Genomic DNA, 15,401 nt, shown 5'->3' on the forward strand with positions numbered 1-15,401 from the left:
CAAATTTATACCGCCTAGGCTAGTCTTGTCGAAAAAATCTCTTCGATTGGCACATGCACATATAAACACATGTTTAAACTTTAAAGGGTCAGTCGAATTTTTTTTCAATATAACTGACCGACTACAATCCTTTCGACCGACACTTCCAAATCACTGTCAAAATATGGCGCGGTAAACATATGACCTAATAGTGCCCGTGGTTTATTTACACAGCAAAGTACTGTTGTACTATGAGTCTACACTGTGTACATACATTCTAGATATGTATGTATAACCATTTGCACAGGTGACCTCCGCCATTTGGAAACCGGACCGAGAACTATGAAAAGTTACGTACGGCACGGCCTAACATTTAAAATAGACGCACAAAGTATACTGATTCCCACCCACGTCAAGACCTAGAAATGCAATCAAAAATGCAAATATTTGACTGACACGTAGTCATTTTCTCATTGGTCGAACCAATAATTGCCGTTTGACAGTTTTCTATTCCAACATCTACTTGAAAATCTATCAGTGATAAGTTATATCTTGAATGAGATCGACGATAACAACAAATCTTTATTTTCTAACAGGTGGTTTGTGCAATACCGTACTTATCCGCTTGGTGACACTGCTACCAATGCCTTGCTATGTTTTCCTTTTCGCTAGTATTCGCTCCATTTGGACGCATCTAACTCGAACTGGTAAATTTATCTATAACTTGGCAACGCTCCAGTGGGTACCAAGACGTAGTGTGTCACGTGATCCCGCCGACCAATCAGACCACTCCAAGTTCAGTTTCACTTCCTCATTGAATCTGCCCACACAAGACAGAAGACAAGGCTTTTACTTCCACTTTCTAACATATGCCGCGTTGAAACGTCGAGATCTGAAAATACGTCTTCAAATGCATTGAAGTGGACAGAAGAATAGCTCAGGATCTCACCAAGATGTTCTTTGAGGCCGCACAGGTGATTCTGGCCGTGACAGGTGTGTTGATGTACCTGTTTCACCATCGTAAACACCTACAGACGCTAATATGGCGTCCGTACGTGCCCTTATTGTTCGGCCTGGGCGCGGTCTTCTTACTAAAGAACACGTCCAAACTGTTGTGTTTCGCAACGTGGCTGTTTTTCGTCTGCCTCCACTACTTCAAGGACCTACAGAAGGGGAACGAGAGCGAGTGTCCTATCTGTTTTGAGGATTTGAAAACCTCTTTCCCATACGAGTGTACCCGTTGCAAGAAGGCCACTCATGCCAGGTGCGTGGTGGAGTATTTGGAGCGTAGCGGGGAGGGTCGTTCCTTTGCCCGTTCTGTCGCAAGGATTTGCGCGTGAAGAAAGAGGAACTGAAACTCGCCATTGAACGGTTTGAAAAACTGATGGGTGGCGAGGACGCAAAAGAACGTCTGGAAAACGAGACAGCGGAAGATCAACCAACCACAGCGTCAGAAAAACGCCAGGGAAAGTTACTTTCACTTTTGACGGCTTTGAAGACGGCAACACTCGTGAGCCTGATGGTAACTTTCTATGGTTCCTACCAGCTCTTTAAGGACAGCTACCGCGCCCTTCCGGGAGACCTGAAGACATTTGCAGGCGTATTGGCTGTAGATGTAGTTCAATTGGTCCATGGACCATTGAGATCGCTCGCACAAAAGATGTACGGTGTAGCTTTGATCGTGATCAAGTTTATAAAAGAGGGAACGACGGTAAAGAGGCTAGCATTGTGGATCTTGCAAACAGTTCAAACCGTGGCCACATACATTTTGAACTCTTCCCTTCTGGGTATCCTTAAAAGGGGAACTATGGACGCATTGCACTTCCTTGTTCACACATTTCCAACGCTCGCCTACAATTTCACAAGAAGAACCTACCACACCGCCAAACAAGTCATTCAGGATATCTTGACATCGCGTTTTATGGCTGAACTGAAAGAGGACCTTTACGTCCTGTTTTCTTTCACTTTCCGGACTGTTCCAATTCTTGTCAAAGACGTTGCTGTCGCCGTGTGGCGCTCGCGAACAGCCGAGTTTGTCAAGCAAAAGACTTTGGATGCACTTGTCTTGGCGTTTCAAACCTTGCCTGGACTATGCAGTCGTGCGGTTTATGTTATTTCTGTAAGTATTAGAGATGCTATCATTTCAATGTGGCACTCGCAGTTGCTATACAATGCAATAAATGCATTAAGCAATGTAATTGGCGCAGTGCGCGAATTTGTGAACGTACATGGTGTGTATATCTACAACAATGTATTGCTTCCATTGGCAAAACTTTTGTACGATGCGTACTGGATTATTTGCGAGGCTCTGTACAAAGTAGTGGTATTCATGTTGAAGACTGTATTGCCGATCGCAATATCGCTTTGCAAGGATCTGTACAGGTGGCTTCGAACCAATATTCCCGATTTGTTCAAAACGATTTTGTCCTCATCGCGACTGTTGTGGTCTTATACATCTTTAGTGCTGAGAGAATTGTGGGCTACTGTTATAAATTCACGAGCGTGGGTTGCAATTGTAAACACAGCGCAGCATTTGAAGTGGGCGGCCATAAATGCCTATGCAGTGATTCATAATGTATCCATAGTTGCCAAGAAGGCTGCTGTTGTAGGTTTTCATACAGTGACACAGCTCAGTGGTGCCGCCCTGCGGAAAATGACAGAACTGCTGCTCACTTCCAAAATCGTCTTCTCCACCATAATGCATAGTCAGGTTGTGGAGAACATGATCGTCCCATCTGTTATGTATGCTGGGGCCATGAGTAGGGAGCTAGCACAGAGTACAGTGCAGTACTTTCAAGTCTATGGCCCAAGAGTTAGGGAAGCCATGGTAGATGCGATGTGGGCAGCTTATAACTATGACTACAATGGTGTACTGTACATGTTGATGGAAGGATTAAGGGGTACCATGAGAAGGGTGTTGTACAGAGACGCAAATGCTGGTAAGACCTAGCTTTTGGGCTGAAGCCTGATATGCGAAACAGCATCATACTGTAATTGCTTCCTGTGTATATGGCTATTAATAGAAGCAGTTATTAATTACCATTTACGTATGATACAAAATAACTAATTTTCCTGCTTTGTTTGCATCGATCGATCAAATAAACCTTTTTGGTGGCATTGAATAACTGTCTTTCTACAGCTGTCACCACAGATATGGTGGTGTTTATATTTGGTGGGTTGAACAGGTAGAGCTCTTTCTATATGTACGTGGATATTATTAGACATAAATCATGCAAATAACCCCTAATATTACAGGACGAAATGCCACAATAACGTTCGTTGTGGTTGTTAAAATACCTTATTTACATAATCAATGAGCTACAACACGTCATACACAGTTACACAATATTTGGCGAAGGTGTGAGGTCGTGGAATTTGAACTAATAAGTCAAGATCATATGATCCGCTTTCCAACAGATGACGCGTTGAAACGCAAAGGAGTCTTTAAATGTGTTGAAATGGACCGAATAATAGCTCAAGATTTTGCCACGTTCTTTCAGCCTGTGCAGGTGATTCTGGCCGCGACAGCATTGTGCCTGTTTCACCACCGTAAGCACCTGCAGACCCTGATATGGCGTCCGTACGTGCTCTTATTGTTCGGCCTGGGTACAGTGTTTCTACTCAGGAACACGTCCAAACTGTTGCGTTTCGCGGCGTGGCTGTTTTTCGTCTGCCTCCACTACTTCAAGGACCTACAGAAGGGGAACGAGAGCGAGTGTCCTATCTGTTTTGAGGATTTTAAAACCTCGTGCCCATACGAGTGTACCCGGTGCAAGAAGGCCACTCATGCTCGGTGTGTGGTGGAGTATTTGGAGCGTAGAGGGGAGGAGTCATTTCGTTGTCCGTTCTGTCGCAAGGATTTGCGCGTGAAGAAAGAGGAACTGAAACTCTTTATCGAACGGTTTGAAAAGCTGATGGGTGACGAAGACACAAATGAACGGTTGGAAAACGAGACAGCGGAAGATCAACCAACCACAGCGCCAGAAAAACGCCAGGGAAAGTTACTTTCACTTTTGACGGCCTTGAAGACGGCAACACTCGTGAGCCTGATGGTAACTTTCTATGGTTCCTACCAGCTCTTTACGGACAGCTACCGCGCCCTTCCAGGAGATTTGAAAACATTTGTGGGTGTACTTTTTGAAAGTATTAGAAGTGCCATCGTTGAAATGTGGAACTCCCAGTTGTTACGCGATGTACTAAACGCACTATGGAATGTAATAGGCGCACTGCACGAATGTGTGACTGTACTTGGTGTAAATGTCTACAACAACTTGTTGCTTCCACTGGTACGGCTTGGTGTAAATTTGTTGCTTCCACTGGAACAGATTCTGTGCGATACATGTTGGTTGTTTTCAAAGCTCTGTACAAAGTAGCGATATTTGCGTACAAGCTATTGCCAATCACATTATCGCTTTGTAAGAACTTGTACAAGTGGCTTCGAATCAATGTTTTTGAATCATTCAAAACGATTTTGTCTTCGTTGCAACTACTGTTGCTGTCTTTGGCGGCTTTAGTGCTGAGAACATGGTGGACAACGATACTAAAGTCACGAGTCTGTGTTGCAGTGCAATATGTCTGTGGGGTTATCATTGACCTTTCCATTATTGCTAAGAGGGCATTTTATACAGTAATGCAGCTCAGTGGCGACGCCTTGCGTAAAATGACAGATTTGTTGCTAATCGTCTTTGCTACCACTATTAGACGTTTGCTTAGTCAGGTTGTGGAACTGGCAAGATTTATGTACAATACATGCTGGCTTATTTGCGAAGCTCTTTACACATTAGTGATATTCGTGTGCGAGATTGCATTGCCGATAATATCGCTTTGTAAGGATGTGTACAGGTGGCTTCGAACGAGTGTTACCGAATTGTTCAAAACGATTTTGTCTTTATCGCAGCTGCTGTGGTCTATTTCATCTTTAGTGCTGAGAGAATGGTGGACCTATATTCTAAATTCACGGGCGTGGGCTGGTATTGTGAACATAGCGTATCATTTTAAGTTGGCGGCCATAAACGCCTTTGCAGTGATTCATTATCTATCCATAACTGCAAAGAAGGCTGCCAGTGTAGGTTTTCATACAGTGAAACAGCTAAGTGCCGCCGTCCTGCGGAAAATTACAGAGCTGCTGCTCACTTCCAAAATCGCCTTCACCACTATTATGCATTACATTTACATGGTTATGGAACACATGATTGTACCGTCTGTGATGTACGCTAAAGCAATTGTTAAGGAGCTAGCCCAGGGCACAGTGCAGTATTTACAAGTTTATGGCTCGAGAGTTAGGGAAGCCATGGTAGATGCGATGTGGTCAGCTTATAACTATGATTACAATGGCGTACTGTACATGTTGTTGGAAACCTTGAGGGGTACCATGAGAAGGGTGCTGTACAGAGATGCAAATGTTGGTAAGACCTAGCTTTCGGGCTGGAGCCTGATATGCGAAACAGCATCATACTGTAATTGCTCCCTGTGTATATGTATATGGCAAATACTAGTACAATGTAGTTATTACCATTTAGTATGATTGAGTACCCTGTAAATATATAGGTCATTTGTACATATAGATGAAAATCATACTTTTGGACAGAACAGCAAATGTACAATATCTTCAAGAAACTGACTGTAATGTACACCCAGGTATGTGAACTGTCAATTTTAGTGGCTTTGTAACCTTTTGTGAGCAATGGGGGATTGTTACCAAGAAGTGTCAAGTAAATCGGTATACATGTTTACATGTATGTAAATAAGACGAACTGATTTTCCTCTTTGTTTACGTGAAATAAAACTTTTTGCTGGCATTGAATGTGTCTTCCTACTTCTATCACCATAGATATGGTGGTGTTCATGTTTGGTAGGGTGAACTGTTAAGAGTTGGCACAGCTCTTTCTACAACTATCACTATCAGTAGGCCTTGCTAGCACACTCACTCACTCACTCACTCACTCTCACTCTCACACACTCACTCTCTCCCTACACCCAACCTATCTAAAAGCTGCTCTTATGAAACTACACTTCCTAGTGTGACACTCACTAGTGCTGAATGATCATCACAACACAATTGAAATACATCCATAATTACTTTATTTCCGCTGTGTGATTTCAAACCACACACAGACTCTGATCTGACTTTGCGAGAAAGATACAGTCCACATCTGTGACGAAATCATACATCACAAGAGAAGAAAAATAACACAAACATGTCTAAATCGAGGACAACAAGGTCATACTAAGTACAGCTTTCAGCTGGCCAATTATTGGTTCCGAAACATACAACCTTATAGTCCTCAATGGTGCAACACCACTGGAATCAGGTGTTGCTAAAAGCAAAAGAACATTTCATTGGTCTAGTTGGGAAATATGTATAACAAATGACGACATTAGACACTTGATTGACATTCTTGTAGGAGAGACAATAGGTAACGGATAAAGATGAAGATAACAAGTAACAGATGAACATCATTGACAAAGGAATGGACAACTGCTACCCTGGTGGCGTCGGCTCCTGGGCGATGATCTGGCTCGTTGGGAGAGGACTGGCGTGTTGACACTGCACTGGCGCGTTGGGAACTCCTCTGGCTAGGGCGGCGGACTCCACTGGCTCGTTGGGCGACTCCTCCTCTTCTTATCCCTCGACGATTGGCTCGTTGGGATCCGTGGCTTGAGAAACGGTGACCTAGGCTACAGGATGGCTTCAACTCTGCCTTGAGGTATACCGGTAAACTGATACTGATACTTATTCTGGTGCTTGACTGGCTTGTAGGGGTGGAAGTGGTCGTACTTCTTCAGCTGGAAGTGGTGATTCTGATAACGAGAGTTTGTGTAAGTAGACGCTGCCGTGTTGGTTGCCTGGACGACTGCTGTATTGATGGAAGACTGTGGATGAAGATACATTGACGAAGACATGGATGAAGACGAGAGACCTTCTTGAAGTTGACATTGCCACTCTTGCAGATGAGCTGCTCTTGTAGATGATTCTCTAGAACTGTGCTGATGCGAACTGGTGGAAAGGTATGGCTGAAATGACAACTTTTTAGCAAAGAGTTCTCTGGCGAAGTAATGCAGCGGCTTGACTTTCCACCACTGCATTTGGTGACTGCGCTGACTTCCAAATGACGAAACAGCGACCCCACCCACAGAAGGGCTTGGCACTGACCCAAATGGAAGGGGGGGCAACGAAGGCTTGGAACCCCTTTCTGGGCAACTCTCTGGATGACCAAAAGACAGAAGAGTGGTCAGCTGAACTTGCTGACCATCACCACCTCCCCGAGCACCATCATTGGACGTTGGAAGTATCCACTGCTTCCCAGAGAAGACCAATTGCAATACAGATCTTTCCTCACCAACGTATCCAAATACAAGTTGACGCTGAATTGTACACCCAGAAAAATTGGGGAAAAACAGGACACCAAAAATACAACGTTGTGTCCAAAAAGAAAAAAAAATACTAATTTTTTTGACACACTTTCTCTACACAACTGTACAACACTGTATCCATTCTAAAGCTCTGCTAGTAATGTTTAGTTTTAGTTGCAATGAGATAAATATATTTTCCATATTTACAACATCTTCTTATTTGTTCAATCACTGAAAATTGATAGGAATATAACTTTCTGCTCTTTCTTTGTCACTGGTATAAAAACGTGCAGGACTCACAACTAGCAACCTGCGAAACAGGTACTAAAAATTCCGAAGGCTTGTCTAAGGATCATAGCTTTTCACATTTGTAGGGTTAGAGTAGGCTTTGTTTAAAAATTGTGTTGTAAGGAAGGAATAGTCTATTTTCACAGCTTCCTTTTTTGTTTAACTATTGAAAATCATTTTGAATGGGGCTCTGGCATTCAGGAAAGAACCCTTTCGTCAGGAAGGCTAGAAAGCTTTTCTAGAACCCGGTCAAGGCCGACATGCTTAGCTTGCAGTCCACTTTGGATTGGTCTGCCGTCAAAACCACACCGAGGGACGTCAGGAATTCTACGCAGACCTCAGTCGAGTCAAACGCAAGCTCGGTCACGACATACGATACAGGTAACATGGGGCGGTAGCTACATGGTGGTGGTTGGGGAGAGAAAACAATATGTTAAACAACATCAAAACAATAACTTCGTCAACACCCTAGAGTATATACCGTAGACAAATGCAAAGAAATACCTACCGATATCTGGATATCCCCTTTGGAAAAAGCAACCTTTACAAGAAATTACGACCAAAAGTAAGAATCTTGCCTACCTTACTTGGTGGACCTCCTAAGAATAAAGGTACCATACTTAACACTTTTAAATCAAAAGTGGTTAAACTAATGATAACCTACTTACATATGACTGCAAATTACACAGGTTTGAGGTTGAAATCATGAAATACATTACTACATTTTTGTACCAAATATTATCCTGAATGTACTCTAGTCTATATGGTTTTACAATTGATTTCTTGGTAGAGGGCTCAAAAAAAAAAAAAAAGAAGCTCAAATCACTTGTTTAGGATTAGGAATTTGCGTGCAAGGCAAAACAATAATTTTAGGAGAACACAGAGATTTGCATGCAATTGTGTTAATTTTTGTAGGTAGGAAAAAACACACACATGCACACACAGTAAAATTAAACCCAATTTACACACAGGCGAAAACCTGATGGTACAGAAACTGCATATGTATATGACACATTTTCCTGTGTGTAAATTGGCCTGCTTTGACATACAGCGATACACACGCAGAGAAATTTTGACGAATGCAGTTTTAGTACCCTCTGGTTTTTGCCCTTGTGTAAATTAGGTATGGAGGACAATTTGGTGTGAGGGGGAAAAGAGGAGTTGATAGAAATGATAAAAAGAACCGTGACGTACGATTTGATCAGCAACTTCAGCGCTGCCTTGCGCTCCCTGTCAACAAACATGTCAATGAGATAGCCCGACATTTTGGGGGCGGACCCATACAACTTAAAGAACGTGTGATAATTGGAAAGCGCCCAAGCTGAGCGGAGGGACAGGGCAAAGGCTATGTCAGGGTCTTCCCGCATCTCCTTTGTTAGCGAGGCCAGGCATGTTGTGATATCTGTGGGCAAATGGTTAAGGAGGAACACTGTGATGTGGTACAAAATAATGGCTGTAACAATAACAAGAGATGTTAAATGTTAAAATTAGATCAAAAGAGTAGTGTTCAAAGTACAAATTTGATATAATATGGAACAGCAAAAATGAACAACATAATATTACATACAGATAAATGTTCTTTGCTATCACATCAAATACAACAAACGATCTATATTAACATAACGCATGTTGAAGCAGAATGACTGAAAAGGATACCAGCTTTGTTTTTGGTGAAGATATAGTAGATGAGTCTGTATGCTGTGAACTCCCAACTGTGTCCGTTCTCAATCCCCTCCGAGTACAGCGCTTTCAACTGGGTCTGGCACTGATTGAACTCATGGTAGTCCATCTGTACATACACACAAGATCAAAACAAGGCCATTAGGGATGGAAGACTTCACCCCTTTACCCACACTGCTTTGTGACCCTTCCAGCCTCAGAGATAAAAGAAATAGCAGCACTGGGAATATGTATGCCAATGCTGCATTACAGTATATTGGGCACAGTCACAGATATGTACATACTCTGCAGTATAAGATGACAAAATATTTGAGAGTTCTCAACATATTTATGCCACAATACGCACCTTTTCCAAGGCTATCCTTGCATGTGTTTCGTACACGAGCACTGCAAAACTGTCTCGAACACACTGGATCTGGGAGAAAGAAAAAAAAGGTATTTCAAAAAGAAGCAAACATTACAAAGTACATCAAACACTAATCTACCTACAATCACCACATATACATAGAATTTAAGAATTTTTAGATTATAAATTGAAAGTGCCTTTCCAGAGCAACTTACCGTGAGATCCTGTCTGATAGACTTGAGTTGTTCACAGGCGTAGTGGTAGTCTCCTAGTGCCTTGTACTTGGCCTTGACGTTTTCCAAAGCTTTCTTCAGCACTTCAACTGGCCGTACAAGAGACGGGTCTGGTGCCTGACAAGAAAACAGAGAAAAGTTACTGGTAAACATAAACAAAGAGCGCAAGTAAACATAAGCCTTAAGTAATCAAAGCATTCACACTACTGTAATTCCTGATTTTTTCGTGGTACAGACTACAATGAACTATTTCAACTGCCGAAATGTCCTATCTATTTCTACCCTGAAATTAGGTGAACTTGTACGTAACTACATGTCTAACTTGAAGCAAACTTACAGTGGTGAGCCTGAGGTAGGGTTTCTCGATGTCCTGACACATCCCGATGACAGTGTGATCGGGGTCCCAGCAATCTACGCTGTCGTCATTATCATTCTGTAAACAACAATAACAACAATCAATTCATAACAACTACATCATCACATTACATGGTCATTGAAACAATGCTTTTTATAGCTGTAAATTCAAATTACTGCAGCAACTTCGAAATCCTTGTCTACCTGGCATAACTTCCTTCCTACTTGACCATCAGTCAATCAGTGGCAACGAAATTCCACCTCCCCCTTCCTACATATCTACTGCATTCAAATTCCTATGAACCCAAGCAAACACACCCAAAAGAATATGTCCATACCATAATGGTAATGATACTATAAATAGTTATTTGTATTTGGTACTACTCGTTTCAATAAAGATTATTGAAGAAAAGAAGTGCTTACATTGAAGTTGTTGATAGTGAGTTGAAGGGGTTGTGACCGAGGTTTCCTGTCTCCGGCGAAGCGAGCCATTCTTTTCTGCAGCTTAGCGGCCTTGTTGGGATCATCGTAGCTGAACTGAAAGTCATTCCTGTCAAACAAAAAGACAAAAATGTTTAGAAACACAGAATGATTTTTAGAAATGGGTTTTAGCGTAGGGTGATTTAACATTTTCAACAAGAAATTGAGATGTGTTTGTGAATGTATTGGAACAGTGGGGGGATTGTATGATGTAATTCGATCAGGTATTATAAATTCTTCCTGAATTCCTCCATGTACCTCACTACCTACCAGGTGCATGTTGTGCAACTGTTTGTGTGGACAACAAACCCAGCCGAAACAATACTCCAGGTACAGAGGTAAAACTCTATCATGCTTACAACCACAGTTTGAATAAATTAAAGAAACAATCAAAGCGTACTTCTTTCTCTTGTTCTTTCCTTTCCCAGGAGTCTGGTTGCCCTTGCCTCTCCCGCGCCCTCTGCCCCTACCACGGCCCCTCGGGACACCCCGGCCGGATCTGGTGTCATTGTCGGACGAACTCGAGCTCCCACTGCTGCCTGCTCTCCTCCTGTAGCGCCGGTTGTAGCTGTTGTACGGGCGCGGCGAGCGGGATCGAGATCTGGAGTGAGATCTGGACCTGGATCTGCTTCTGGACCGCGATCTACTTCTTGATCTTGACCTAAACCTACGAAAAAGATATAGAGTGGTTTACATCAACATATACTCTACCTCCAACCATTTTGTCTGCCAATCTTCTGTGTGCTGTCAACCTACTCTGGACAAACAAGACACACAAACCCCCAGCTCAGCCACCCAATACAATACTACTGTACCCAGAAGCAAAAATGTGATAGGAGATTACGTAGATTTTGACATGAGATATACTTTTGTGTTGTGTGTCTACTGACCTGTTCCTACCACCCTGCAGTCCCCTGTTTGGGCCCTGGTTCTGTTGTCTACCCTCTGACTCCCCCCATCTGCTTGGTCTGTGGGTGGTCTCCTGTTTAACTCGGTCACTGTGGATACTGTCAACAACAAACATGGTTCCCAGTCAACTCAAATTTTACACAAAAATCAAAGATGACATACTTTCATTAAGTATTTCAAACACCTTCTTACAAAGAGTTGAATATCTCTTTTACAAAGATATTTCTTAAAAGATATTTCAAGTTGGAAAGGACAATTTTGTTGTCATTGACAATACACATTTGTTGTCATTGACAATACACACACAAAGAAATAAAACTTCAGACAATCAGACACATACCCTGGCAGTGGTTCAGTGTTCCAGTCTATTGTCCAGGCTGTCCCATTGTTAAACACTTGAGTCAGTTTACCCTTCAGGATGATCTCTACCTGATCTTTGTCTATCTCTTTTTCACATCGGGCAAAGGCTCTTTGTACATAATCCCTACAAAAATAACAAAAGACACAAACGTGTTAGAAATACATGCAAAAAAAATACAGCATGGAAAACACATTTTGTAACCACTAAGAAGATACATACTACAACTTTGTCTGCACAACATCTACACAATTTATTTCAGTGCTTTTTTGGTTGGCTTACATACATTGTAAGCAAATCCGTTTAAGTAGCAAATCTTTTTTCTTCGAGACACCAAAGGTAAGAAAAACTCTTACTTGAGACTTGGCGGCCAGTCGCTTGGGTTTGGTGTGCCTCCACCCCTGCAGAAGACAAAAGGAATCACATACATTTAACTTTAAGACAAGACCCAACATATCACCACTATTGTGAACTTCAATAAATGTAAAACATTGGTACATTAGTAGAAGTACACTTGACTAAGCTTACATACATTTCTTCTCATTTCTTGTATAGGAATAAATAAATATTGAGGCAGTACCCTGCAGGCAGTGAATTGTCATGTTGAGGTTGAGGACTGGGTTCCTCGTGTTGATCCCTGTCTTGACGCTGACCTTGGCGGCCTCGGAACGACTGCGGCGGTTGCTGCTGGTGCAGTGGCTCCGAGTTGGTCTGCCGCTGGTTGTTCGACCCTGCAGAGTGGCCAGCTGATGCTAGTGGGTTCCCCATCTGCTGGTGCCGCTTGGGAAGGTTGAATTTTATCCCTGCACCTGGAGCAGCTGTGTGTATATAAGCAGACACTAAATTTTATGCCTCCGTCTTGAGCAGCTGTGCTGCATACAACTTTTATGCACCTGGAGCAGCTGTGCATGCATAAACAGACTAGATTTTATGCCTCTGCCTTGAGCAGCTGTGCAGGCATGAACAGATATTTTGCATACATTTGTATCTTAAAGTATGTAATAAGCAAAGCTAGTTACAACATACATGTACTATGATGTACATTTCATTCCCAGACAATGCTATATGTTACTGACAAATATATCTACTTCATCAGACCTGCTTTTTAAAAAAGTAGCAGATTCCACCCGTTGTATTGCCAAAAACAACCACACACCTTTCATTTTCATTTGGTTTGGTGGTTGATTGGGATGGTCATTGGGGCCCCTCTGTGAGAAGTTCCATGTATTGGTCCCCGGTTGGTTGTTCCCCTTAACGACATTAGCATAACTCTGCTGATTCTGGGTCCAAGGTCCAGACATTGGGGGCTGGTTGCTGTTGTCTTGGTTTGGACCCATCATAGGTGGTTGTTGTTGATTTTGTTGTTGTTGTTGTGGTGGTGGGGGGCCTGGCATGTTGGGTGGCTGTTGCGGAAACTGTGGCATGTTAGGTGCCTGGCCAGGCATATTGGGCTGGTATCCTGGGTACATGCCCTAAAAATCACGACCAAAAATTGCCAAAAATGCATCAATGAAGGCATGGGATAAGTACAACATAAGAAGTACTGTAGGTATACAGTGGTTTTGTGTTGTTTCATTACTTCGTAGACATTTAGTTAATAATGATATCCTCAAACTTTATACAAAGATTGTTTGTGTACATATACATTTTACAACTCAAAAAAGGATGTACTTACCCCAGGATTTGGGTACTGTTGGTAGAATGCAGGGTTGTATCCAGGCTGATATGGATACTGGTATCTGTGGGTCAAAATCATAAATTTGTCAGATGTTACTGCTTGTGACATGAACTTAAAGTAACAATCCAAACAAGTCAATGGATCTTTTGTTTACAGAACAGTTACGTGTAAAAGCTAGGCAGCCACAAGAAATTATGTTTTCTGATACTACTGATTTAATAGTAATTAACTAAATGCTATGTTATATTTTTAAAACAGTGCACACACCCATATTGCTGCTGATACATGGCATATTGAGCATACTGCTGGTAGTATTGTTGGTATTGTTCTTGTTGTTGTTGTTGCATGTTTTTCTGCTGGTTTTCTGTAACTGTTGACTCCTGCTTCTCCTTCTCTTTCACTTTCTCCAGGGCCTCCTGTGCTTTCTTCCATGCAGGATTCTCTACGCCGGGCGCTGGCGCCTGATTGGTTGAGTCTGTCGTGCCAGGAGGTGCAAGACCTCCAGAATATTGTTGTGACCTATAAAGTAATAAAATATGAATTTTGACGTAGAAATTGAAAAAAAACTGTATTATACATTTTGTTAGTATTACAGCCAAGCAGATGTTTATGTCTGTTTACTTTGATGTTGCAAAACAACAATACTGTCGATAGGGCAGCATTTTTTCAGTGAGGACACCTTTGAGTATAAATTTTAGAAAAATACCCTGAAATAGGTTTTCTAGAACTTTCCGAATCTACGTTATCTAGTATGATACATACTTACATTTGTCTAGACGTAGAGTTGTCTATGTCCTTCATAATTTTTACCAAGTTGAAGTACATAATAGAGACAGATTCGATATTTTCTGAGGTAAAAACGTATCAGAAATCCCAGACATTGCAGAGACAAACGCAAAACGTGAACAGAAACGAATGTTGTCCGTTGCTAAGGCAAAGTTGTACTTTTTCTCGAACGTTTTTGTGGCATCATTTGTGTCCTTTATGACGTTTCACCTACATTTTTGGACAGAGAGTACCCGGATGTTGTCCTGTGTTTGGACTTTTGAGTTTGATACCGGCCATATAAAAATGATACATAATATCATTAATCTGATAGACTGAGGATAAAAACTGTGTGAAATTCTGCGAGATCTACATAGCAAGATTATGGGCAAACTTCGTGAGCGTGGTATGTAACGCGCTGTATGTTGATAAAAACGGAAACACTACGGTCACAACGCCACCGTCTTTTGAGTACTAGGAAACAGCAAATCCTACCAGTTTTACACAAAATATGTTCCTTATATCCTTAACTACAAACGTGTGACCCTAAAATCGGTAATCTGCTTACCATTGCGCTGCTTGGGCCGCTTGAGCAGCCGCATTCCACTGAACGGCGGCCATGGCAGCAATTTTCTCTCAAAATGGCGATTAACAGTGGTGCATACCAATCTTCCGCGTTACAAGGGGTAGCATTTTTTTCATAACTAATCAAAACACGTAAAAATTACTAAATCACCAAGAAATTAACACTTATTTATATCATTATATTTTTACTTGTAACATTTTAGGCTTGCAAGTACTTTGTATTTAGGAAATCCAATCTCATTTCACAAAACGGGCCCCTCCAATTCGACAAAAAGGTACAGCCCAAACATTACGACATCGGCGTGGCGACTCTCGGTAATTTTCGTGAAACTTCGGCAACGCGGATTCAGAACGAGGCCAATTGACGTCATCAGCTGCTCTGATTGGCTGAGC

At 42.1% G+C, this 15,401-nt stretch overlaps 3 protein-coding genes and 1 pseudogene across 5 annotated transcripts; 3 read left to right on the forward strand and 1 right to left on the reverse strand.

Moving 5' to 3' along the window:
* The first annotated feature begins 800 nt into the window (after positions 1-800).
* On the forward strand, positions 801-3,032 carry LOC109483350 (annotated as a pseudogene).
* Positions 3,033-3,437: 405 nt separating this feature from the next.
* Positions 3,438-4,376, forward strand: LOC109483309. Its single transcript, XM_019786301.1, has one exon. It carries the CDS (start codon positions 3,438-3,440, stop codon positions 4,350-4,352), a length of 915 nt encoding a protein of 304 aa, XP_019641860.1. The 3' UTR covers positions 4,353-4,376.
* Positions 4,377-4,602: 226 nt separating this feature from the next.
* On the forward strand, positions 4,603-5,395 carry LOC109483310. The gene has a single exon (XM_019786302.1). It carries the CDS (start codon positions 4,610-4,612, stop codon positions 5,393-5,395), a length of 786 nt encoding a protein of 261 aa, XP_019641861.1. The 5' UTR covers positions 4,603-4,609.
* Positions 5,396-6,043: 648 nt separating this feature from the next.
* Positions 6,044-15,088, reverse strand: LOC109483346 (leukocyte receptor cluster member 8 homolog). Of its 3 annotated transcripts, XM_019786342.1 has the most exons (16): positions 14,992-15,088; positions 13,926-14,177; positions 13,656-13,719; positions 13,137-13,452; positions 12,561-12,798; positions 12,337-12,381; positions 11,963-12,106; positions 11,604-11,720; positions 11,114-11,380; positions 10,657-10,783; positions 10,217-10,312; positions 9,862-9,996; positions 9,647-9,715; positions 9,277-9,409; positions 8,815-9,022; positions 6,044-8,018 (listed from the first exon to the last, which is right to left on the reverse strand). In XM_019786342.1, exons 1-16 carry the CDS (start codon positions 15,042-15,044, stop codon positions 7,859-7,861), a joined length of 2,424 nt encoding a protein of 807 aa, XP_019641901.1. In that variant the 5' UTR covers positions 15,045-15,088; the 3' UTR covers positions 6,044-7,858. The 3 variants fall into 3 exon arrangements, with proteins under 3 accessions (XP_019641901.1, XP_019641900.1, XP_019641899.1); XM_019786341.1 differs by having other exon boundaries at positions 6,044-9,022; positions 13,137-13,383; XM_019786340.1 differs by having other exon boundaries at positions 6,044-9,022.
* Between the last annotated feature and the right edge of the window lie 313 nt (positions 15,089-15,401).

Source organism: Branchiostoma belcheri, unplaced genomic scaffold, assembly GCF_001625305.1.
Source record: "Branchiostoma belcheri isolate BF01 breed outbred unplaced genomic scaffold, Haploidv18h27 scaffold64, whole genome shotgun sequence".
Taxonomy (NCBI): Eukaryota; Metazoa; Chordata; class Leptocardii; order Amphioxiformes; family Branchiostomatidae; genus Branchiostoma; species Branchiostoma belcheri.